Source organism: Anabrus simplex, chromosome 6, assembly GCF_040414725.1.
Source record: "Anabrus simplex isolate iqAnaSimp1 chromosome 6, ASM4041472v1, whole genome shotgun sequence".
NCBI lineage: Eukaryota > Metazoa > Arthropoda > Insecta > Orthoptera > Tettigoniidae > Anabrus > Anabrus simplex.
The window spans coordinates 189195057-189219588 of record NC_090270.1 but is presented as its reverse complement, the minus strand read 5'-3'; the positions used below and the strand labels follow the sequence as shown (position 1 = coordinate 189219588).

At 39.4% G+C, this 24532-nt stretch overlaps 1 protein-coding gene across 1 annotated transcript in view; it reads left to right on the top strand.

The window, feature by feature from the left end:
- The window catches only part of LOC136875928 (uncharacterized), a 96973-nt gene that overhangs the window by 52526 nt on the left and 19915 nt on the right, over window positions 1-24532 (top strand). Inside the window, exon 4 of the mRNA XM_067149547.2 lies at window positions 15334-15430. Within this exon, the coding sequence (XP_067005648.1) occupies window positions 15334-15430 (97 nt within the window). The remainder of the gene's footprint in view (window positions 1-15333; window positions 15431-24532) is intronic.

Here is a 24532-nt window from a genome sequence, read left to right as displayed (position 1 = left end):
TTCAAATGTAATGCTGTTATATCCAAAAGGACAGGGCAATTAGAAATATATTATTTCCCAGCAAAGTTCAAAAACCCTTAATCTCATGGAATAGCTCTTACAGCGGTACAGCTAACTCCTTAGCTTTCTTCGTCTTCCTTCTTTGATTCATAGCATGGCCTTCATTGTGCAGAATCTCATCAACAATATGCCTGGTTAAAAAAAATAAAAAAAAATATTGTTATGCATACATGAAAGTAAACAACATTAGCCTACCTAAAGTTATGTTTAGATACTACTGTACCTCTTTAAGTGACTGATTCATATGACACATCTTTTGCAGCTCATCTTTTGTTGAGTTTTGTGGTGGAGCTACCCCAATTCTACCTCACCATGACTATAAATTAAAGGAAAAATAAAAATAAAATTCTGTAACAACATTAAATATAATTCAGTAGTAGAAAATATTCAGTCTATTGTAATTACCACTAATTGATCCTTCCTCCATTTCGTTGTCGGTTGATGCTCCACAAGCTTACAGTGATATGCTACATTATCCATCACAATACACAGGGTCCTATATTTCTTAATCCTATGATTAATTGTGTTTCCACCCACATCTGAGATTTCTCACTGTTCATAGTACTATGATAATCTTGACTTCTCTTCAAATCTGTGGCAAATATCAAATCAGCACCTGTAAGAATTTTGAGTTTTAGCATGAAGTTATTTCATCTTTTCCCTAAAAATAGGAAACCACCTTCTACAGGGATATTAACAGACAAGAATTGTTATTTTTGTTGAATGATTGAAAAAGATGTCTGATTTTAAGTGAAAGCAATTACATTGCAACAGTAACCTGATGATGAAGTTAATGAATTGCTACTTACACTACTCTATGCTAAAATAAATCATGTATTAGTATATCTAGTATATTGATAGTGGTTTAACATCAATATGGTATATCTAAACTAGAAGTCCATGATCACTTGTATTAATGATATTACTATAAACACTAATGTTTAATACTTTAGAAGAAATGTAACTGCTACGAATACCAAACCTATATCAAGCGCTAAGAAATAGGAAGCTTAGAAGGTGTGCATTAGTCAGTTATGCACTGATTCAGGTGGAGATTGTCAATACAGAATGAACCTAATAAATAGGCCTATAGTACAAGTAATTTGCTGATACCAATATCCAGTAATATTACATGAACATACACTGGAGAAGTTATAATTGAAGTGCATCTGTAAAGTTAATCGTTGGCCTAAAGTGAATAACTACAGGTCTTTTTCATAACCAACAGACCCCTTAACAGTGGTGAAGTCAAATTCAAGAACCACTGATAAAACGCAGTGAAACAACAGATAGGGAATCTGCCACTGCCCTAAATGCAGATTGAAGCTGTAAGTTAAAATGCCATTTCTTACATCAAGCCAGTCAATTTGAATCAATCAATCAATCAATCAATCAATCAATCAATCAATCAATCATCACTGATATGCATTCAGGACAGTCGCCCAGGTGGCAGATATTACCTAGTAAACAGATTAGAAATCTGAAACATACACTGGAGAAGTTATAATTGAAGTGCATCTGTAAAGTTAATCGTTGGCCTAAAGTGAATAACTACAGGTCTTTTCCATAACCAACAGACCCCTTAACAGTGGTGAAGTCAAATTCAAGAACCACTGATAAAACGCAGTGAAACAACAGATAGGGAATCTGCCACTGCCCTAAATGCAGATTGAAGCTGTAAGTTAAAATGCCACTTCTTACATCAAGCCAGTCAATTTGAATCAATCAATCAATCAATCAATCAATCAATCAATCAATCATCACTGATATGCATTCAGGACAGTCGCCCAGGTGGCAGATATTACCTAGTAAACAGATTAGAAATCTGAAATGAAACCACGTTGTAATAATACACATGAGCAAATATATTACATACACATATGCCGTAAGTCAATAAGAATACACGAAGGCTGGGTCTGTAAACCGTACTGATGTCGAGACAAGACATGTTTAGGTTAGGTTAGATTCATAACGAAATATTTTCCATTTCAACTGATTCTCACTCTCAGAATCTTATCATAGAAACAAAATTAAATTTAAATGAACACTTACCCCCAATTGTGAAACACTTGTCATAAGGTCCATATCACTACGAGTGATAACTCGTCGTCTTCCTTTTTCAATACCTCGTAGCAATCTCTGAATTGATTTTTGTAAAGGACGTAAAGTTGCTTTCCTTTTCGGAGGAGTTCTTGCAGATTTTTCTTCCTTCTTAAATATTCCCATTCGAATTCTGTACATAAGTATGGGACGAAATGGAAACGTAATTAATAAAATGATGTGTTCATCATTTCACACAAACTATGTTATTAAATGCATTATCCGAACATGCCACAATTCTACTTACCTGGTATTAGCCAAACAGATTTACAATCCCACAGAAAAAGAAAATGTGCTTTAAATATTCTCGCAAATGTATGACTAGTGATTTTAACAGTAATACAGTGGTAATGTGTAATTCACGCTAGAACTGCGACTGAACGTTGCCAACTTGCCAGATTAACGGTAAATGTAAGACATCATATCAGCAAGTAGGGTCCCTAAACTGTATGGTTATCGACACCGAGAAAGACCCAACAGCAAGAAAAGTAACTATAAATCAATACCTTAATATTACAGGGGAGAAAGGGTAAGGTTGCACCCTTAGGGTACGTCCTTACACGGAGACTACTATACTTTGAAGATTGAGCACGAGACCTGAATGAGACATGAAATCTGCCCCTAATATCACAGGGCATGACAAATTTTTAGCAACATATAATATAAATTTCCAGGTAAATTTAGAAATATGAATTTTAGCATACATAAATCCTAAAATTTCTAATTAGGAAGGGTTAGCCAAAACACATTTTACAGTGGAAGAAACATATTCAGGAAATTTACAACAGTACCTTAACTTAGAATACCACTCTTCTGAAATAATGGACCCATTACTTTCAGAATCTAAAAGGGCAGTGACAACTTTTGTTGTTTATCTCAATTTTAAGGAAGGGCACTAGTCCTGAAGGATCAGAAGCAATTTTCAGGCATTATTTAGAACCTTCGAAGAACACTTTAGACAGTCTTCCCTTCTCAGAATATACAATGGTATCATCAGATTTAAACTGGGCTGAGCCTTGAGAGACAGATAGGGAAGAGGACTCTGCCAGACACTCTAGTCAAATTCTATTGCTGTTGGTATCAGAGGTAGAACAAGACGGTGAACTACTCGACGAGTTGCAATTCTTAGCCAGGTTTTTAAATGAACCACATTTAAAACAGCCTGAAGGAGACTACAATCCATTTTAGATCCTTTTTTATTTTATTGAGGACAGTTATTATTAAATGGTCTGCAGACCCACAAGCATAACATTTGTGGGGAGTGAAAGTGAAAGGGGGTGGCCGAGAAATATTAGAAGAAGGTGGTGGGTTGCGAGTGACACGCAGAGTATCGGCATATTTTACTCCCTCCGCAGAAACAGACATGGCCTCAAGTTCCCTAAATGTTTGAGGATGGGAAGCAAAACACAAATATGAGTGGTAAGATGGCAAAATTCCTTCGAAAATGGTCTGTACAATTTGACCCTCAGAGTAGTGCAAGGCAAATACCCTAGTATAAAACTTTATGTCCTGAATGAAATCAGCTAGATTTTCATCTAGCCTTTGGAGTCGGAAATAATATTTCTGAATTAATGATGACAGGTCTCTCGCAGGAATAAAATGTGCCAACAAGTGAGCATGGAAGGTTTCAATGGAACTCCTTTCTAATATAGCCTTAATTATCTTGTCTGATAAGACGCCAACTGTATAGGGATAGATTATTTGTAAGATTTGAGAATGTGACAAAGCAAACACCAAGGCATGATCTTTGAACTCCACAAGAAATCTTAAGAAAGCATAACGTCATTAGTGGAGTTAAGAGAAAGTCTGGAAATCCCTTTAAGCAACATGGCTAAATGATGGGGTAAGCTGCTAAAGCCTGGGGATATTACTGAAGAGGCCGCCGGAGGGTGAGGTGGTTCAAAAGTGGCATTACTAATGAAAAAAGTTAGAAGTTGTTGGGGATTGCCGACTGGGCTAGCTAGCTAGCTAGCTATCTGTTCAGATGGGGCAGAAGCTTGTTGTTGCTCGACTGATTCTGTACTGTCTGAAGACTTATTCAGGTCCTCTTCTGTATTCATAGTTAAGAAGCAATATAATCACTCTTCCCACTAACAAACCCAGATAACAATTGGTTCACTTTACTGGGCAGCTTAGAAATATTTTGACAAGGAGTTAGTCATACTAGAATGTTCTTCACTAAGCTTGAGAGACAACATTATAAAAATGAAACAGTGTAGCCTAAACACTTTTAAGTTGGTTACCAGAGGCTCACTTCCTTCAAAAAAAACTCACAACAGATGCAAGGTCAGCAATATTGGTGGTGATCACGGATTAAACGTCACCAACTTCCTTCTCTCCATAAACAGGAATGCAAATAGGTAACTCTAAAGAATCCTTTAGTCTAGACACATCTGTTGCAACCATGCCACTAGACAGAACCTTTCTAAAAGATAATTCATAAATAATCTCTGCCTTGCGCAAATACCTAGGAGCAAAAACCTCTCTAGGGCGAGACATCATCATTATCATTTTACAGTTTCAGTTTCCCGGGTACTGTTAATGAGCCCTCTTCCACTTCTTCCTGTCCATATACAACTTGTAAGGGCCAGATATGAAAATCCAAAGCCTGAGGAAGGGAATGGAATGAATGAAGCCCCATCTAGCGGCAAGTGTAGGAATTGTGCCAGCTTCCGAAGCCTGTTGCACTCCTTTGGGGCAATGATTAATGAATGACAGATGAAATGAAATGATATTGGAGAGTGTTGCTGGAATGAATTATGTCAGGGGAAATCGGAGTACCCAGAGAAAAACCTGTACTGCCTCTGCTTTGTCCAGGACAAATCTCAAATGGAATGACCAGGATTTGAACCACAGAATCCAGTGGTGAGAGGCCAGCGTGCTGCTGCCTGAGCCATGGAGGCTCTTAGATATAATGATTGAAATTTTGACAAAATCTTGAAAAGTCAGAACACCAAAAAGTTTCTAGTGTTCAAATCCAAAATTTAGAAAAAGTAGTCAACAGCTAGTTGCTTTACGTCGCACCGACACAGATAGGTCTTATGGTGACGATGGGACAGGGAAGCGCTAGGAGTGGGAAGGAAGCGGCCGTGGCCTTAATTAAGGTACAGCCCCAGCATTTGCCTGGTGTGAAAATGGGAAACCACGGAAAACCATCTTCAGGGCTGCCGACAGTGGGGTTCGAACCTACTATCTCCCGAATCCTGGATACTGGCCGCACTTAAGCGACTGCAGCTATCGAGATCGGTGAAGTAGTCAACAGGGGCATTGTCCAGGCCCATTCAACCATGCTCTGCTACCACTTGTTTCAGGTTTTCTGTGGTTCACAGAGGAATAAGAAGTGTGTGGGTTAAATGGCTGGACAAAGAATTAACTAGAGCAGAACTTAACACAACAAATTTTGAAATTTTCTTTCTTTCTTTCTTTCTTTCTTTCTTTCTTTCTTTCTTTCTTTCTTTCTTTCTTTCTTTTTTTCTTTCATTTTTTTTTTCAGTTTCAAATGAGAAATACAAAATCTGAATGAATAACAACAATATTAATGAGCTTGTCAGCTCTAATAATAACAGGAGCTTACAAGTCTGAAAATCAGGTACGAAGCTTGCGATAATTAACAGTTTGTTTGAATTACATAGAAAAGAGCATTATTGCTCTTGACAGGTACAAATATTCAATAAGAGCAGGGTTTGCTCCCAGAAGTTACAATACTCAGGAGTCTGAGCTCTATAAATACCATAGTATAGCCTCGCAGAAGTATCAATTTCTTATGGATGCCACATTAAAGTCTTCATGCACAGTTGCCCCAGTGTGGGCTTATCCATTTCACAATAGTCACTGATTCCTGCCCATGGTGCCCCTGCTCAGGTAGTTGGAATTAAATTTCCATTACTGAACTGAACATCAGCACTTGGCAGTAAGACTGTCTCTCGAGATCTCCTGACCAATGGTACACAAACAAATGACAGCTCACAGAAGCTCTTTTCAGAGCCAATCAACCAAACCATTGGGTCCTGTATTAAGAGTCCTTCAAATTAACATAGAAGGCATGAGTAAATCTAAGGCCAACTATTTGTCCAAACTGTCGTTAGAAAATAACATTGATTTAATCTGTGTTCAAGAAACTCATATCTCTGATGAGTCACAAATGCACTCAAGAGGAAAGATCCATGGTTACAGATTATTGGGAGTGACTTATCATCAATCATACGTTTCTGCGACCTATGTTTGCAACTCCATCATGGATGCTCATCTAGTCTCTACACACTATGAGAACAACATTTCTAACATTGTGACTCAGGTTAACAGCTTGACAGTTGTGAACACTTATAAACCTCCAGGTATCCCAGGGCCTGATAATGTTCTTCCAAACTTTGCACATCCTGCTGTCTATGTGGGTGACTTTAACAGCCATCACACCCAATGGGGATACAGATCAAGTGACCTTTGTGGAGAAAAACTTACTGAATGATCAGACTTGTCCAATATTCAGCACATCTTCAACCCAAAGGAAAAAGGCTCCTTTAAATCAGCAAGGTGGAACACAGAAACCAATCCTGACTTATGTTTTGTGTCCACTGATCACCAGGGATACAGTTTACCTGCTATTCGTAGAGTGCTCACAAACTTCCCACACAGTCAGCACCGTCCTGTTCTTTTGGAAATAGGTGCTCAAATCCCCATTATTATATCGTCTCCTCTTCCACGGTGGAATTTTGTCAAAGCTAACTGGGAGAGTTTCTCTGCTGATCTTGATAGCAGCATAAGATGAATTCCTCCTGTTGTCAACAACTACTGTAGATTTGTTAAAGCAATACTTGCTGCTGCAAAAAGACACATTCCTAGAGGGGCAGAAAGGAGTACATACCTGGATGGAATGAAACATGTGAAAAACTCTACAGTGATTTTCAAGAGAATGGAGAAACAGATGTTGCTGATGAACTCATGAACAACTTAGATGAAGCCAGACGGAACAAGTGGACAGAAACTGTGGAGACTATGGATTTCAAACATTCTAGCAGAAAGGCTTGGAGCCTCTTAAAGAAGTTGGGGAGATCACCTCACATTCCATAGCCCAAATCTGCTGTATCACCTGATCAAGTTGTCAAATGGATTGCTGGATTGTCTAAAGTGAAACCCAAGAAAGAACTCAATCGGTTAATAAGAAAAGAACTAACCTTCATGAAAAGACATAATATTGGTTCATCAAATATTTCTGCCCCTTTCAACGAAGAAGAGCTCCTGTCTGCTCTGAAGACAACAAAAAACTGCAAAGCACCTGGTTTTGATGGCATTCACCATGAATTCCTCAAGCATTGTGGGAAGAACACAAGGAAATGGTTGTTACGGTTTTTCTCAAATATTCTGATTACAGGCAAACTTCCTCCAGAGTTCAAACGAACCAAGATTCTGGCTATTCTGAAACCAGGTAAACCGATTGTCCTGAAAGTTATCGTCCAATTGCTCTAATAAGTGTGTGTTACAAACTTCTGGAACGGCTCATTTACAGTAGAATAAGCCCTGTAATTTTACGATCGCTCCCAGCAGAACAAGCCGGTTTTAGACCTAACCGTAGTTGTGAAGACCAAGTTCTTGCGTTAACAACCCACATTGAAGCAGGTTTTGAAAAACGACTGAAGAGTGGTGCAGTGTTCATAGACCTTACAGCCGCTTATGATACGGTTTGGAGAGAGAGAGTTGTGTATAAGTTTTTTAAACTTGTTGGATGCAGAGTAATGTCACAACTCATAAACAACATGCTATCAGATAGATTGATCCAGGTAGTTATGGATAACAAACATAGTAAAGTTAAAAAGCTCAACAATGGTCTCCCTCAAGGATTTGTGCTCTCTCCATTGCTGTTTAATATGGGTTTGAAAAGCCGACATTGCCGATATACCCCGTACTACATCACGCCAATTCGCTTACGCGGATGACCTAGCAATAGTTACTCAGCAATCCAATGTGAACGAAATAGAAGCAATTCTGAACAGAGACCTTGTCATTTTGAGCGAGTACTTTGATAAGTGGTGTTTGATACCTAGCACCAGCAAAACGGAAACCTGTCTCTTTCACCTCAATAACAGGCAGGCAAACATTACTTTGAATGTTTCCCTCGACAACTCTCCCCTACCACACAATTCTAACCCCAAGTACCTTGGAGTAACTCTTGATCGGACACTATCCTTCAGGAAACATTTAATGAATACCGCTGCTAAACTGAAGACCAGGAACAATATCGTTCAGAAACTTGCAGGTTCTACATGGGGAGCATCAGCATCCACTCTTAGGTCATCAGCACTGGGACTGGTATACTCTACAGCCAAGTATTGTTCTTCTGTTTGGCTGAATAGCCCTTATGTTAAGAATATTGATGTTGTTCTGAATCAGACGATGCGCATTGTCAGCGGCGCAGTCAGATCTACTCCTCTTTTCTGGTTGCCAGTCTTGAGTTACATAACACCTCCAAGGATTCGCAGACAAAATAACCTAATTCGCGAGTTCAGGAAGATAACAATGAACCCAAGTCTTCCCATTCATTATGACATGGTTGTTAGGTATGGACGTCTGAAGTCAAGATCTCCGCCCATTCAGACTGCAAGGGAACTCATCAATAGGAACTTTAACGGTTCTGATGAATGGCAATTGGAGTGGACCAACTCAGCTCCAGATGAATGGCAGACCCTCTTTAGTCGCCAACACCCACCACCTGGTTTTAATCTCCCCAGAAGAACTTGGGTTCTTCTCAACAGAGTCCATACCAATCATGGACGATGTGGGTCATTGTTGCATATGTGGGGTATGAGCTCCTCCCCTGAGTGCGACTGTGGTGAGAAGAAACAGACCATCCGTCATATTGTCACCGAATGTCCTAGGAGGTCATACTCCGGTCAGCTGAAGGAGTTTGTGTGTGCTTCTGACGGGGTTGTACAATGGTTGGACAGCTTGGATTTAAGTTTATGAACTGTTTTAGAGATTGGTTGATTGTTTAAGGGGTTATATTGTTTGTTATATTTTTTAATATTTGTATGTAGAGTTATGTACTAGCCATAAGCTAAATAAATAATAAATAATAACTGTTCCCAAATGGAATTACACAAGGAGAATTTTACATTCTGAATAGAATATACAGGGGCATAAAAACCCATACTATGTGGCCTTAATGGAAAAGAAAAAAAGATTATACATAATAATAGTGTGTAGCCTCCGGTGAGGCCTGGTGCAGGTCTTTTGATTTGACACCCGTAGGTGACCTGCACATCGTGATGAGGATGAAAGGATGATGAAGACGACACATACACCCAGTCACCATGCCAGGGGAATTAACCAGTTATGGCTAAAATTCCCTACCCTGCCAGGAATCAAACCCGGGGCCCCTGTGACCAAAGGTCAGCATGCTAACCATTTAGCCATGTAGCCGGACAAGGTTACACACGACCAGCCATAAACAAAAGGCAAGGAGGAAAAACACTTGCACTCCTTCAAGAAATAGTTAAAATCCTAAGTGGGCTTATGGCCCAATGATACAGAGGATAATCCTATACTACACTGGCATGACTAAATGATAAACATTAATGCTGAAGAGATTTACAAAATTTAGAGGTTTTGAAAACTTTAATCACCCCATGAAAGGTTGAATGAGATACGGTAGAGGGTCAACACTCTTTGTTCCCGTACGTTACCTATTTTCCAATAGGGAATAATATAGAGTCCACAGACTTGTCAAAATTCTATATTTAAACCACCAGATTTAGAATTTAGATTAAATAGAAGAGGTTTGAAACCTTCCCCTCAAACTATCCGCAGGAGCTATCACATGTCTGTGAAAATTCTGCCATTACCTTGAGTGGCTGGCCTTCCTCACACAGGTTGCGCCCCTGCCTCCCTTCAGACACACGCACTCACAAATCACTGGAGCAATTCAGACAATACGGTCTTAAAGTGCACTGCTTGCGTAGTATTTTAAGGGGAAGCTTCCAGAACTCTTTACTGATAGGCTGGATCCCTTTACATCCCCCGCCCCGATTTTAATTGTCTAGAGAAAATATTTCCAAGGTTTTGATAGGTTGATATCAATCAAGGAGTTTAGCCTGCTACAGTGAGCAAATAAACCGATGGTAGAGACATCTAGCAGTTGAAGACCTAAGTTTCTTGTAGTTCACAAGTTCAAGTTTGTTTACATAGATGGCCTTAGAGAAGGCATGCAGTTTAACTAGCCAGGGAAGGAGTTGTTGTTATTATTATTATTATTATTATTATTATTATTATTATTATTATTATTATTATTATTATTATTACCTTCAGCAAAAATGGCAGTGATTTATGTGGAGATGAGTTTCAAATAATGAAATTATGTGATACAAAATGTATAGCATTGTACATGGGGATGGAAATCAGTTTCAGATACAAGAAAGATTTGCTTGCATGTTTGGCAGATCAAATCAAATCAAAATCAATCAACATTGATTTTCATTTAGGTCAGTCACCCAGGTGGCAGATTCACTATCTGTTGTTTTTCTAACCTTTTCTTAAATGATTGCAAAGAATCTGGAAATTTATTGAACATCTCCCTTGGTAAATAATTCTAAACCATAACTCCCGTGCCTATAAACAAATACTTACCCCAATTTGTTCTCTTGAATTCCATTTTTTATCTTCATAACGTGATCTTTCCTACTTTTAAAAACTCCACTCAAACTTATTCATCTATTAATGTCATTCCATGCCATCACTCCACTGACGACTAAGAACATACCACCTAGTCGAGCAGCTCATCTCCTTCCTCCCAAGTCTTCCCAGCCCAAACTATGCAACATTTTCTTAACACTACTATTTTGTCAGAAATCACCCAGAACAAATCGACCTGCTTTTCTTTAGATTTTTTCCAGTTCTCGAATCATGTAATCCTGATGGTGGTCCCATACACTGGAACTATACTCTAGTTGTGGTCTTACGAGAGACTTATATGCCCTCTCCTTTACATCCTTACTACAACCCATAAACACCGTAATAATCATGTGCAGAGATCTGTACCCTTTATGTGATCACCCCAATGAAGATCTTTCCTTATATTAACACCAAGGTACTAACAGTGATCCCCATAATGCAGTAATTAAGACCGAGAAGATTTTTCCTATTATTGAAACACAAAACCTGACTTTTAACCCCATTTATCATCATACCATTGCTGCTGTCCATCTCACAACATTGTCAAGGTCATTTTTCAGTTGCTTGTAATCTTGTAACTTATTTATTATTCTATACAGAATACCATAACATCATCTGCAGAAAGCCTTATCTCTGATTCCAGTCCTTTACACGTGTCATTTCCACGAACCTACTATGCTGGCGTAGCAGGCGGAGAGGTGATACTCCAATGTGGCGCGTCCCAGGTGGCGGATAGGGGGTCCTAACCGGCTTGCCGGCAGACTTGAGGGAAATAAAATACCTCTTGCGGAACAAACACACTACCCCCTGCGGGTAGGGGACGCACATGTAGAATACATCCACACTATCCCCTGCCCGTCATAAGAGGCGACTAACAGGGGCCCGAGGGGCTCTCAACTTGGGAGTGTGGATTGGCGACCATGGGGCCCTTAGCTGAGTCTTGGCATTGCTTCCACTTACTTGTGCCAGGCTCCTCACTTTCATCTATTCTGTCCGACCTCCCTTGGTCAACTCTTGTTCTTTTCCGACCCCGATGGTATTAGAGCATTCGAGACTTAGGGAGTCCTTTCATTTTCACGCCCTTCGTGGCCCTTGCCTTTCTTCGTCCGTTACTTCATTTTTCAAAGTGATGCATCCCTTCTTTCTTCTTCTTTTTTCTCTCTCTCTACCCCCTATGGGTGGGGAACGCAGACAAAAAATACACCCACTGTATCCCCTGCCTGTTGTGATAGGCAACTAAAAGGGGCAACCAAGGGATGATTGTCTTAGAACCATGAAACTACTTTTGATCAGTACCATCATGCGGGAAACACCATGGGTCGCCTTTACTTGCGAGTAGTACCAATATATTAGGTATGAAATAGGTTTGTGATTAGTATAAGCAGAGAGTTGGTTCACCTGTGGGTTTCCAGTACCTGTGAGTCGTACCCATATGAGCAACACCACAGGTCTGGGCATTGCCTGTGAGTTGTACCACTATATGAGCGACACCGTGGGTCTGCGTTGCTTGTGATTAGTATCCACTATGTGAGGAACACCACGGGACTACCAGCACCTGTGACTAGTACACCTACGTAAGGAACCTCATCGGTTTGCATTGGCTATGAGTGGCGCCATTGTGTGAGAAACACCATAGGTCTGCGTTACCTGTGCGACGTAGTACCATCATGTGTGGACCACCGTGAGTCTTCGCTACTTTTGATTAGTACCCCAACATGACAAATACCATGGTTCTACTTTCCTAGCGATAAGTACCATTCTGAGGGGCCTTAGATCTGGATGTTGGACCCCTTTAGACATCAAGCATCCTCGATTCAGGATTGTGCTTTATAAGTGGTCCCTTGGTCAGCAATACTCTTATTTATGATCTTTTTTTAAGTCGAATTCCACTGTTTTTCTTTGTATGTTTTTTCATTCTTCATGGCATTTTTATTTTGGTCAGTGGATGATTTTGAACTTTTTGTTGACATTTCATTTCGTACCATTAGGTGCCGATGACCTTGATGTTAGGCCCCTTTAAACAATATGCATCATCATCATCACACATGTCATTTATATATAGGTATAAGAAAACATAAAAGGTCCAATAATACTGCCTTGAGGAATTCCCCTCTTAATGATTATAGATAAAGCTTCATCTACTCTAATTCTCTGAGTTCTGTTTTGTAGATACATAGCCACCCATTCAGTCACTCTTTTGTCGATTCCGGTAGCCTTCATTTTTGCCAGTAGTCTCCTTATCAAACACCTTAGACAGGTCAATCGCGATACAGTCCATTTCACCTCCTGAATCCAAGATATCTGCTATATCTTGCTGGAATCCCACAAGTTGAGCTTAAATGCAATAACCTCTCCTAAACCCGAACTGCTTTCTATAGAAGCAGTTATTAATTTTGCTAACATGCCTAATACTGTATAATCAGAAAGAATGCTTTCCCAAAGCTTACATGCAACACGTGTCAAACTTACTGGCCTGTATTTTCAGCTTTATGCCTGTTACCGTTTCCTTTATACACAGCGGATACTATAGAAGTCTCCATTCATTTAGTATAGCTCCTTCATGCAAACAATGTCAAATAAGTACTTCAGATATAGTACTGTACCCCAGCCCATTGTCTTTGTTATATTCTCAGAAATCTTATCACCTCAGCTGCTTTCCTAGTTTTCAACTTTTGTACCTTATTGTAAATGTCATTGTTATCATAGGAAAATTTCAGTATGTCATTAGCATTAGTCACCTCCTCTACCTGGACATTATCTTTGTAACCAACAATCTTTACAGACTGCTGACTGATTACTTCTGCTGCTGGGCTGAGTGGCTCAGACGGTTAAGGCGCTGGCCTTCTGAACCCAACTTGGCAGGTTCGATCCTGGCTCAGTCCGGTGGTATTTGAAGGTGCTCAAATACGTCAGCCTCGTGTTGGTAGATTGACTGGCACGTAAAAGAACTCCTGCGGGACTAAATTCCGGCACCTCGGCTTCTCCGAAAACCGTAAAAGAGTAGTTAGGGGGACGTAAAACAAATAACATTATTATTATTACTTCTGCTTTCTGAAGTTCCTCGCATAGACACTCCCCTTGTTCATTAATGACTCCTGGATTATCCTTCTTGGAACCTATTTCTACCTTAAAGTACCTATACATACCCTTCCATTTTTCAGTAAAATTTATATGACTGCCAATTATGCTTGCCATCATGTTATCTTTAGCTTCTTTGCTAAATTCAATTTCCTAGTAAGTTCCTTCAATTTCTCCTTACTTCCCCAACCATTCCTAGCTCTATCTATTTTGACCCTGCACCTCCTTCTTAGTCTCTTTACTTGTCTGTTATAATATGGTGGGTCTTTACCATTCCTTACCACCTTTAAAGGCACATATATGTTTTCACATTCCTGAACAATTACTTTAAAGCCACAGCACAATCTGTTTACATTTTTATTTACCGTTTTCCACTTCTGCCTTCTGAAGTTCCTCACATAGACACTCCCCTTGTTCATGAATGGTTCCTGGAATATCCTTCTTGGAACATATTTCAACGTTAAAGTACCTATACATACGCTTCCATGTTTCACTAAAATTTATATGACTGCCAATTATGCTTGCCTGTTTTATCAGCCATATGCTACTGCCTAATATTCCTACTTTTATGACCTTCCTTTCTATCACATTTGTTTTTCTACGACAAAAACAGCTTCGTGATCACTAATACCATCTGTTACTTTATTTTTTCTGTAGAACTCATCTGGTTTTACCAGCACCATGTCCAGAATATTCTTCCCTTCCATCACTTTCTGATTCAGCTGTCTTTCCCAGATTAACTTATTTGCCATTTGTTGGTTAAGCTTCCAGTCATTTGTGTTATTTTCCCAAATGACATTTGTTAGCAGCATGTTTGATCCGTAGATGTATTTGACATACTATAGTTCTTAACACACTAATTGAGAAACACAATGAAAATGAAAACCAGCAACCTGTTTTCCAGTCAATGACCGTGTCAGGGATGGGATGAATGAAGCCCCCAACTTGCGGCGAGGATAGGAATTGAGCCTGCTGCCGAGGCCTGTCGCACTCTTTTGGCACAATGATCAATGACTGACATGAAATGAAATGATAGTTGAGAGTGTTGCTGGAATGAAAGATGACAGGGAAAACCTGTCCTGCACAAATCTCACATGAAGTGACCAGGATTTGAACCACAGTATCCAGCAGTGAGAGGCTGGTGCGCTGCCACCTGAGCCACGGTGGCTGAATGCAGAAACACAATACTTCCCACATACCCTATTCAAAGAATACATACAAGGACAATGTGTTCATGTCATTGAGATGTTGGCAAAATAGAAATAAATTTCACTGGTATCATATTTGCATTAGCACTTTTGCTAGGGTTAATATCTGAATACTGCCACAGGAAACTTATGGTACTTGCATGAAATGTCAGTTGAATACAGAAACTCACATTTAAATATCTAAAAGTTCTGAAAATCTCATTAAACCTTAATTTTTGTTTTCCAGATAAGCAGAATACTTGCATGACAGTTGAAGTGGCTGAGCTAATGCTGAAAAGAATGGCTTGTGCTGCAAAGAGAGAAATGCTTCAGAAGAATCTTAGGTAAATACAAACAAGTTCATTTGAAAGATAATTTCAGGATGGTTGAAAGACAAATACTTATAGTAGTTGAATAACGGTGATGATGATGATGATGCTTGTTATTTAAAGGGGCCTTACATCTAAGGTCATTGGCCCAGAATAAAAGTAAAATAATGTGTATTCTTCATACACTTAAAATACAGTACCGTATACTTACAGGCTGCCAACAGTGGGGTTCGAGCCGATTATCTCCCGAATGCAAGCTGACAGCTACTTAACCCAAACTACACACTCACTTGGTAGAATATAGAAAAGAAGGCATACATAGAAAGATAGGAACATCGAAAAGAACAAATAATAGGATAATAAACAATGACAGGTCAGTGTGGGAAGAGGGCAAATTAGAAAGAAAACACACAAGAACAATCCCCATATCCTCAAACACTGCCGTCTTACAATAGATTGGCTCTCTCCTCATCAGTTCCAGTTCTTCTACATCTATTTCTTCTCAACTCCTGACGAGCTAATTTCTGTTTCCCAGCTTCATCAGGAGGGCAGGCTTCAACACACATTGAGGGGCCATCTTGATGTGCAAAGTGAAGAATAGAAAGCTGGATAAACAGAGATAAGCGGAATAGTGTTCCGATCAATGTTCCTATCCTTTTATGTATGACTTGATTTTCACTATGCAATGCAAAAAAGAAACTGTGGAATATCAGGGATGCAATACAATTTCAAAGTTACAGAATGTTGTTTATTGTATCACATGCACACACAACCTGGAAATTTAAACTTTTACGAACTCAAATGTTTTTCTTCCATTATGTAACTTAGTTAAACCATAATAATGAAAAGATTATAATTTGTAGCATGTTTTTGTAAAAGCTTTCCCCTCTTCACTCTGCATTAGTACCGTGTATGGCCTCCTCTGACATTATTCAGGTTTCTGACATGCTGTGACATGTTTGCAATCGATACATTGATATCATCTTGAGGATGAAGGTCCCATTCAATCTGGGCAACTCTAATGAGGTCTGGAAGTGTCTGTGGAGTTGTGAACAATCAAAAACAGCCATTTGCACCCTGTCCCATGTATGCTTAATGCAGTTCATGTCTAGTAAATTAGCTGGCCAATTCATATGGTTGATACCCACTTCTCTCATGATGTTCCTCACCAATGCACCTTGATGAGGGCAAACATTATTGTCGATGAAAATTAATTCAGCTTCATATTCATCCCTAAAATTTTGTATGAATGTTCAAAGAATTTCATCAGTATGCTGCTGGACAGTTAATTTCCCTTTAATTGCTATGAAAGATGTACAGCAGCCTTGCATAATTCCAGTTCAAAACATTACACCACCCCTCCAAATGCATGCACCTATTGAACATGCTGAACATTGCACCATCTCTGTTACGTCTCCTCACCCGTTGTCATCATGTATCTGGCCTAAGTGATATCCATGTTTCATCTGCAAACATGACATTATGCCATTATCCAATCCCCAGTTAAGATGTTGGATGGTCCATCTTCTCCTGTCAACACGATGATGATTCTCTAGTGGAATATGTCAGATCAGTCAAAATAACCTTAAATGGGCATTATGCAGCTGACTGTGTACAGTTTGTGCAGATACATGACTCCAATTGCCCTCAAGAAGTAATCTCATAATTTTTGAGCAGTCAAAGTTGGTCTTCTCTGCGCTGTTACACAGATATACTGATTTTTGCATGACATTGTCGCCCTCAGTCGACCTTCCCTTGGTCTGTTGTTCACATCATTGGTCTCACGGCACTTTTTTCACATTCTTTGACACTGCACTTTAAGTAATTCCAACTATGCTTGATACTGTTGCTTGTGTATGTCCACTCTGAATCAATACCAAAATTCTGACTCAGTAAAACTGGAAAATACTCATTGCACATGAAACTTAAACACTAACTGAATCTCGCACTGCACTGTATACAGTACTACCAGTCTTCACCTGAAATGGCATAGTTCATCCCTGGCTCAACACAGATCATAGACATCTGCTGTATTGTAAACAAGCAATTGAATTGCTGTATGGGCCAGTGACCTAGATGTTAGGCTCCTTTAAACAACAAGCAAGCAGAATGGCTGTATACAGTACTCTCTATCACTTACAACAGGACTACACATGCCCTACCACATAATATGTCCAATCCCAAAGTATTCCAGACATATTTTGAGGTAAACAGGGTGAACCGAAATTAGCGTACTCGGGCGTCGCAACCCGACTTCTCACATGCCAGCAATAATAAAAAAAAGTCTCTTACTACAGTTCATCCTGTGAGTATATCCGGCAGAAAAAGGGCGTTGAAGAGTGGCAATCTGGCAACGCTGTAACCACGTGTATGGTAACTACCTCTGTCAGCACATATTAGTCATGCTGTACAGTTGGTGCAGTGGATAGAGTTTTGGGTTAGCATACAGGAGGTCGAGGGGTCGATCCTGGGTTGAGGCATATGTTTTTTATTTCGTAAATGTTGTCCAGGTGGTATGGTATCTGGCATCTTGATTGTCAACAGCGAATAAATTCACGCCCACAACGTGGAAAGGGCGTCTTTCAAAGCTGACCAATGAAAATGATTGTTCGTCCATTTCTAGGATCATAGTATGTAAGTGCAAATGGTTTCTAGAGGACCTGCTGCAATCGCTGTTAATGATTGAGATGCCAGATACCATACCACCTGGATTACATTTACGAAATAAAAAAACATACTCCTCAAGCCAGGATCGACCCCTCAACCTCCTGCATGCTAACCCAAAACTCTATCCACTACATTAACTGTACAGCACGACTAATATGTGCTGACAGAGGTAGTTACCCTACATGTGGTTACAGTGTTGCCAGAGTGCCACTCTTCAACATCTTTTTTCTGCCAGATATACTCGCAGGACGAACTTTTGTGAGAGACATTTTTTTATTGCTGGCATGTGAGGAGTCGCGCTGCAACGCCCGAGTGCGCGAATTTCAGTTCTTCCTGTATATTGCTAATACCATCGCCTTCTGCTATGCACTACATGCCTTTCCACTCCGGCTGAGAGTGGGTACATTGAACTAGTGTACAATTTCTCCACTTCTCACCTTTCAGCGCTAGTATGAAAAAATGTTCTCCTAGAAGGCAACTTGGATAAATGATTTTGTGGATATGTATGAATAAATAATTTTCATTTATAAAAAGTATATTGACAAAGGTGGACCAAACACTTATTATATTAAATAGTTTTTAATAGTTTTAGACAAATCAGTACAGGATCAAATCAAATACCTATTATGGATGAACCAAACGCTTACTATTTTAAATAGTTTTTTATAGCTTTAGACAAGTCACCACAAGATCAAATCAAATACCTTTTATAGTTAAGTTTATGAACAGTAGGATGTCAGTCAGTCGGCTCGCTGGCAAGCACTAATTTCTTCTTTCCCATTGTGTATGGTATTTTCTAGAAGTGATTTCCAGATGCTTTTGGGAATGTGACGTTGAAGGCTAGGAATAGAGGTCGGTAGGTTGAGAAATCTGAGACTTTTTCATGAGATAGGCATCTCATCATATTCACATTTGTCTTGTGGTTATCTGTAACAAATCTTAAAAACACAAAACCAATATTTTCAGCCTGTTTGATGACTGAGAGTGTCAGGTTGTATACTTCAACACCAGACAGCCTCTTCGAAAAGACATAGGCAACAATAAGTTTGTAAGAGGTTGATATGTCACATGTAAGAAAGCATAATAAACTGTTGGCAAGATCCAACTCTTTTCACTGATCTCTATTGAAATGGGCATACTTCCAGAACTGTGTACATTTTAACTAGCCTTGACACATATTGATGTATCCTTATGATCAAAGAATGTGCCCAACTTCTTGTCACATAACAATTGCTACTTTATTGCCATTTCATCAATAATGAGGGAGCACACTTTTGTGGCCTCATTCGTTCTTTCAATTTCTACTAGGTCTTTCTTTGATGAGATCTATTACTCCTGTTTGGTATGATGTGTCTCCTAATGTTCTCCTAGAAGGCAACTTGGATAAATTATTTTGTACATATGTATAACCCTTCGGAGATACTGGCTCAGTCCGGTGGTATTTGAAGGCGCTGAAATATTTCAGCCTTGTGTCAGTAGATTTTCTGGCACGGAAAAGAGCTCCTGCAGGACAACGCCAGATAACGCACTCTTTTGTGCAGGTTTCTGACCAACGGGGTGACAGCTTGTAATTTAAAATTTGGTCCAGTATGAATGAGGTCTTGGAGTCTTCAGGATTGTACTCATTAGTGTCCATCATTTTTTTTTAATAGTATGAGACCCCATCCATCTTCGCTTTCTCTATTTCCAAATCAGCTTACAGATTCTTTATTTACCGACTGGCTTACCACAATGATTTCAGTCAAAAATGTTTTTTCTCTTTGTCAGCTTCAAAAAACTTGTTTCATCCCACTAACTACTTATTGATGGTTTTCGGAGAGGCCGGAATTTTGTCCCGCAGAAGCTCTTTTACGTGCCAGAAAATCTACCAATACGAGGCTGACATGTTTGAGCACCTTCAAATACCACCGGACTGAGCCAGTATTGAAACTGCCAACTTGGGGTCAGAAGGATAGAACCTCAACCGTTTGAGCCACTCAGCCCGGCTCAAAACACTTATTGGTTGTCCACATTCCAACAGACTTTGTGGCACTATCTGTTAGCTGACTGGCATAAGCATTGTAAACTGCAGTTTAGAATTGTGTAGTTCTTGTGTATTCCTTTCGATATTCGGTAATTAACAGCAATTTTCATTCTGTTATGGCATTATTGGATAAAAGTTGGATAAAAGTGTAATAATATAATACGACTAAGTAGTATTGTAGTGTAGTTAGTGTATTAATTACCTTATTGTCGTGTGTTCTTTATGTACTATCCTAGACATTACTTTTTTATTTTATTTTGCACAGAATAAGTTACTGTCTTTGCTTTTTACATTATTCCATAAAGAATGGCTTAAGGAGTGCAGTGGTAGGAACTGTGAGTATGAACAGGCATTAAGGAGTATAAGGGAGGAGTCGGAGAGTTTGAGGGAGATAATTAAGATTCTCTCAGAGGGCAGGAAGGAAGGTAGGCCTCCTTCAGATGCTGTAGTTGTACAAGAGGTATGGGAAGGAAAGGAGGGAATTGTAGAAGACAGGTGGTGTAATGTTTTTGGGAATGTGACGTTGAAGGCTAGGAATAGAGGTCGGTAGGGTGAGAAATCTGAGACTTTTTCATGAGATAGTCATCTCATCATATTCACATTTGTCTTGTGGTTATCTGTAACAAATCTTAAAATTACAAAACCAATCATGAATCTCTATTCAGGTGCAGATTCAGGACATATGTCTGTGATAAATTGGTATGAGTCACTGCAGGTAGAACAACAGAGCGAAGATGAGGAACAGGGAACTGTTACTGAGGAGTGTGCAAGTAAGATGAAAGGAAAAGGTAGGAAAGGGATATGCAGAGTAAAGGATAGGAAACGAAAGGTGGAACAAGGTCATGGAAGGGAGAAAAGGGAGGAGAAAGTAGCTTCTGCAGCCGCCTGGAAAGATAGGGGAGACCAGGAAGGAACGGGATCAAATGTGGTGGGTAGGGTTGAGGCTTGGGTCATAGGTGCCGATGACCTAGATTTTAGGCCTCTTTAAACAACAAGCATCATCATCATCATCATCAAGCTCTGGTCATAGGGGATTTCATTGTTACACATATGGGGAAAGTGTGTGGAGGAAAGGGAAACAGGGTAGAGTGTTATCCCAGAATCAGGTTAAGGCAGATATTGAGGAAAGTAGAAGAGGAGGAGGGAAAGGAGAAGGTGGTAGTGTTTCACATTGGTATCAACAACGTAAGGCAAGAAGATATAAGTACCAACAGAGTTGGGGATTTGTGGAATCTGGTAAATGCAGCACGGGTAAAGTTTTAGCGGATATTGTTATCAGTGGAATACTGTGTAGGAGGGTTACTAACTGGAAGATGATTGGGGTTTTAAAGGAGACTATGGAGTGGGCATGTGGAAAACTGAGAGCGAGATTTCTAGATCCTAATGAGTGGTTAGGAGATAGGGATCTGCACCTAGATGGCCTTCACTTAAACCGCAGTGCTACTTATAATCATAAGTTATGAATTTCATTATGGTCCGTATTGACAATTGATCACTATCAAAGGGTAGGAAGGGTCCACCTATTCAATACTATTAGTTTGTATATTGTCTTATAAAACTGGGACTAGTTTCGACCCCATATATATTGGATCATCTTCAGCCACACTCCAATTGGAAGACATAAGAAGCATATATAACCAATAATGATATAATCACTGATATGACACAATTTATAGTCTTAATTTAAACTATTGATGAAGTCTGAAATAACATATCTACACTTTAAACTAAATAACACATCAAAAATGTTGTGGTTGATGATGAACTATTTTGTCATTTCTACAGCAGGTATCGTTTTTGAGTTGATATGGGAGTTGGTATCTTTTTCTGTGTAAACACTGATATAATTTAAACCATTGATGAAGTCCGAAGAACATATCCACACTTTAAACTAAATAACACATCAAGAATGTTGTGGTTGATGGCGAACTACTTTGTCGTTTCTACAACAGCCATTGTTTTTGAGTTGATCTGGGAGTTGGTATCCTTTTCTGCGAAGACTAAAAAAATGCAGGCCACAGTCGTAAATGTAGTGTCAAAGTACAACCAACACCATGCATAATTTCCTCCCACCTATCATTAACTTAAGCCGGCCCCGTGGTGTAGGGTAGCGTGCCTGCCTCTCACCCGGAGGCCCCGGGTTCGATTCCCGGCCAGGTCAGGGATTTTTACCTGGACGTGAGGGCTGGTTCGAGGTCCACTCAGCCTACGTGATTAGAATTGAGGAGCTATCTGACGGTGAGATAGCGGCCCCGGTCTAGACAGCCAAGAATAACGGCCGAGAGGATTCGTCGTGCTGACCACACGACACCTCGTAATCTGCAGGCCTTCGGGCTGAGCAGCGGTCGCTTGGTAGGCCAAGGCCCTTCAAGGGCTGTAGTGCCATGGGGTTTGGTTTGGTTCTATCATTAACTTATCCGACGTAACACTAAATGAAGAAGAATCCAAAATGTTGAGTAGGAACCCAAAACACAACTGGCCAAATGCGTCACATCTTAACGACATCATTACAACAGTAACAAAATCAGAATTAGCAGTTACCAAACTTCCTAGTGATCAACAAGATGAGGTTAGGTTCAAAATTAGGAAGAAATTAAATAATATTATTAAACTACATAACACCAATTCTCAAACTAATCAGGCCAATACCATTAATTTAGTTTCAAAACTTAAAAAGATAATTAAAGAAAACAACTTAATTGTAATGAAAGCAGACAAAGGCAATGTAACTGTTGTCATGAATAGAGAGGAATACATCAATAAAGCAAACACATTTTTTTCTGTCAAATCAATCAATCAATCAATACTGATCTGCATTTAGGGCAGTCGCCCAGGTGGCAGATTCCCTATCTGTTGCTTTCCTAGCCTTTTCCGAATGATTTCAAAGAAATTGGAAATTTATTGAACATCTCCCTTGGTAAGTTATTCCAATCCCTAACTCCCCTTCCTATAAATGAATATTTGCCCCAGTTTGTCCTCTTGAATTCCAACTTTATCTTCTACTTCTACTTTATCTTTCCTACTTTTATAGACGCCATTCAAACCTATTCGTCTACTAATGTCATTCCACGCCATCTCTCCGCTGACAGCTCGGAACATACCACTTAGTCGCGCAGCTCTTCTTCTTTCTCTCAATTCTTCCCAACCCAAACATTGCAACATTTTTGTAACGCTGTTTAAATTAAGACTATAAATTGTATCATATCAGTGATTATATCATTATTGGTTATATATGCTGCTTATGTCTTCCAATTGGAGTGTGGCTGAAGATGACCGAATATATATGGGGTCGAAACTAGTCCCAGTTTTATAAGACAATATACAAACTAATAGTATTGAATAGGTGGACCCTTCCTACCCTTTGATAGTGGTACGTATAAGTTCGGAAATTTGTTTAGAAGAGTTATAGGGAGGTACATTCAGGGAAATGGGATGAAATAGGAAGCGGTGATAAGGGTACAGGGATCTGAAAGTGAAGTAGGGATGACATAAAAATGTTAGTGTTGAACTGTAGAAGTATGTAAAGAAAGGAATAGAATTAAGTAATTTAATAGATGTAGTTACCAGATATTGTAATAGGAGTTGATTCATGGCTGAGAATAGATGCAGACATTTTCTCATGGAAGTGGAGTATTTATCATAGAGATAGGATAGGAATGGTAGGAGGAGGAGTATTAATTCTGGTGAAACTATGTAAGCTTCAAAAATGTTAATGTGACAAACATGAAATTCTAGGTGTAAGACTCATCTCTGAAGATAAGGCAACTTGATATTTTTGGACTGTACAGACCTGGAAAGGGTGGTGCAGATGATGATTCAGAAATATTTTTAAGATAATCAGCTATGTGGGAAACGATACAGAAAGGAATGTGATTGTAGCAGGTGATCTCAATTTACCAAATGTCAATTAGGAAGGTAATGTGAATGACTGGAAGCATGACCAACAAATGTCAAATAGTTCTTTTTATTATTATTTTCTTCATGGGACCTCTAATTATTAGTTCTTAATTAGCGTCGACCTCTAAGATCTTTTTCTACCATGTTTTTCCTTCATTCCCACCTAGATATACCTGCTCCCTTTACAAAGCTGCAGGTTGTTCTTATTGGGTCTTCTTGGATTTTTTCTCTCTCTTCACCTGGTAGTCCTAGAGTGAAGAGTTTGATTCTACCCAGCACCTCACATTCGAAAAGAATGTGCTCAGCTGATTCCTCTGCTTAATTGCATTTCCTACATATATTGTCTCTTATTACTCCAGTTCTAAATATAGGTATTTTTTCAGATGGCAGTGTCCTGTCAATAGTCCTACTATCCATCTTATATTTTCTCTGCTGAGTTTCAACAGTTCTTTAGTATGGTATGCTTCTTGTTTGGTCCTTCTATCAGTTCCTTTGCAAGCCTGCATCCTGTAGTATTGTTCCAGTTCTCC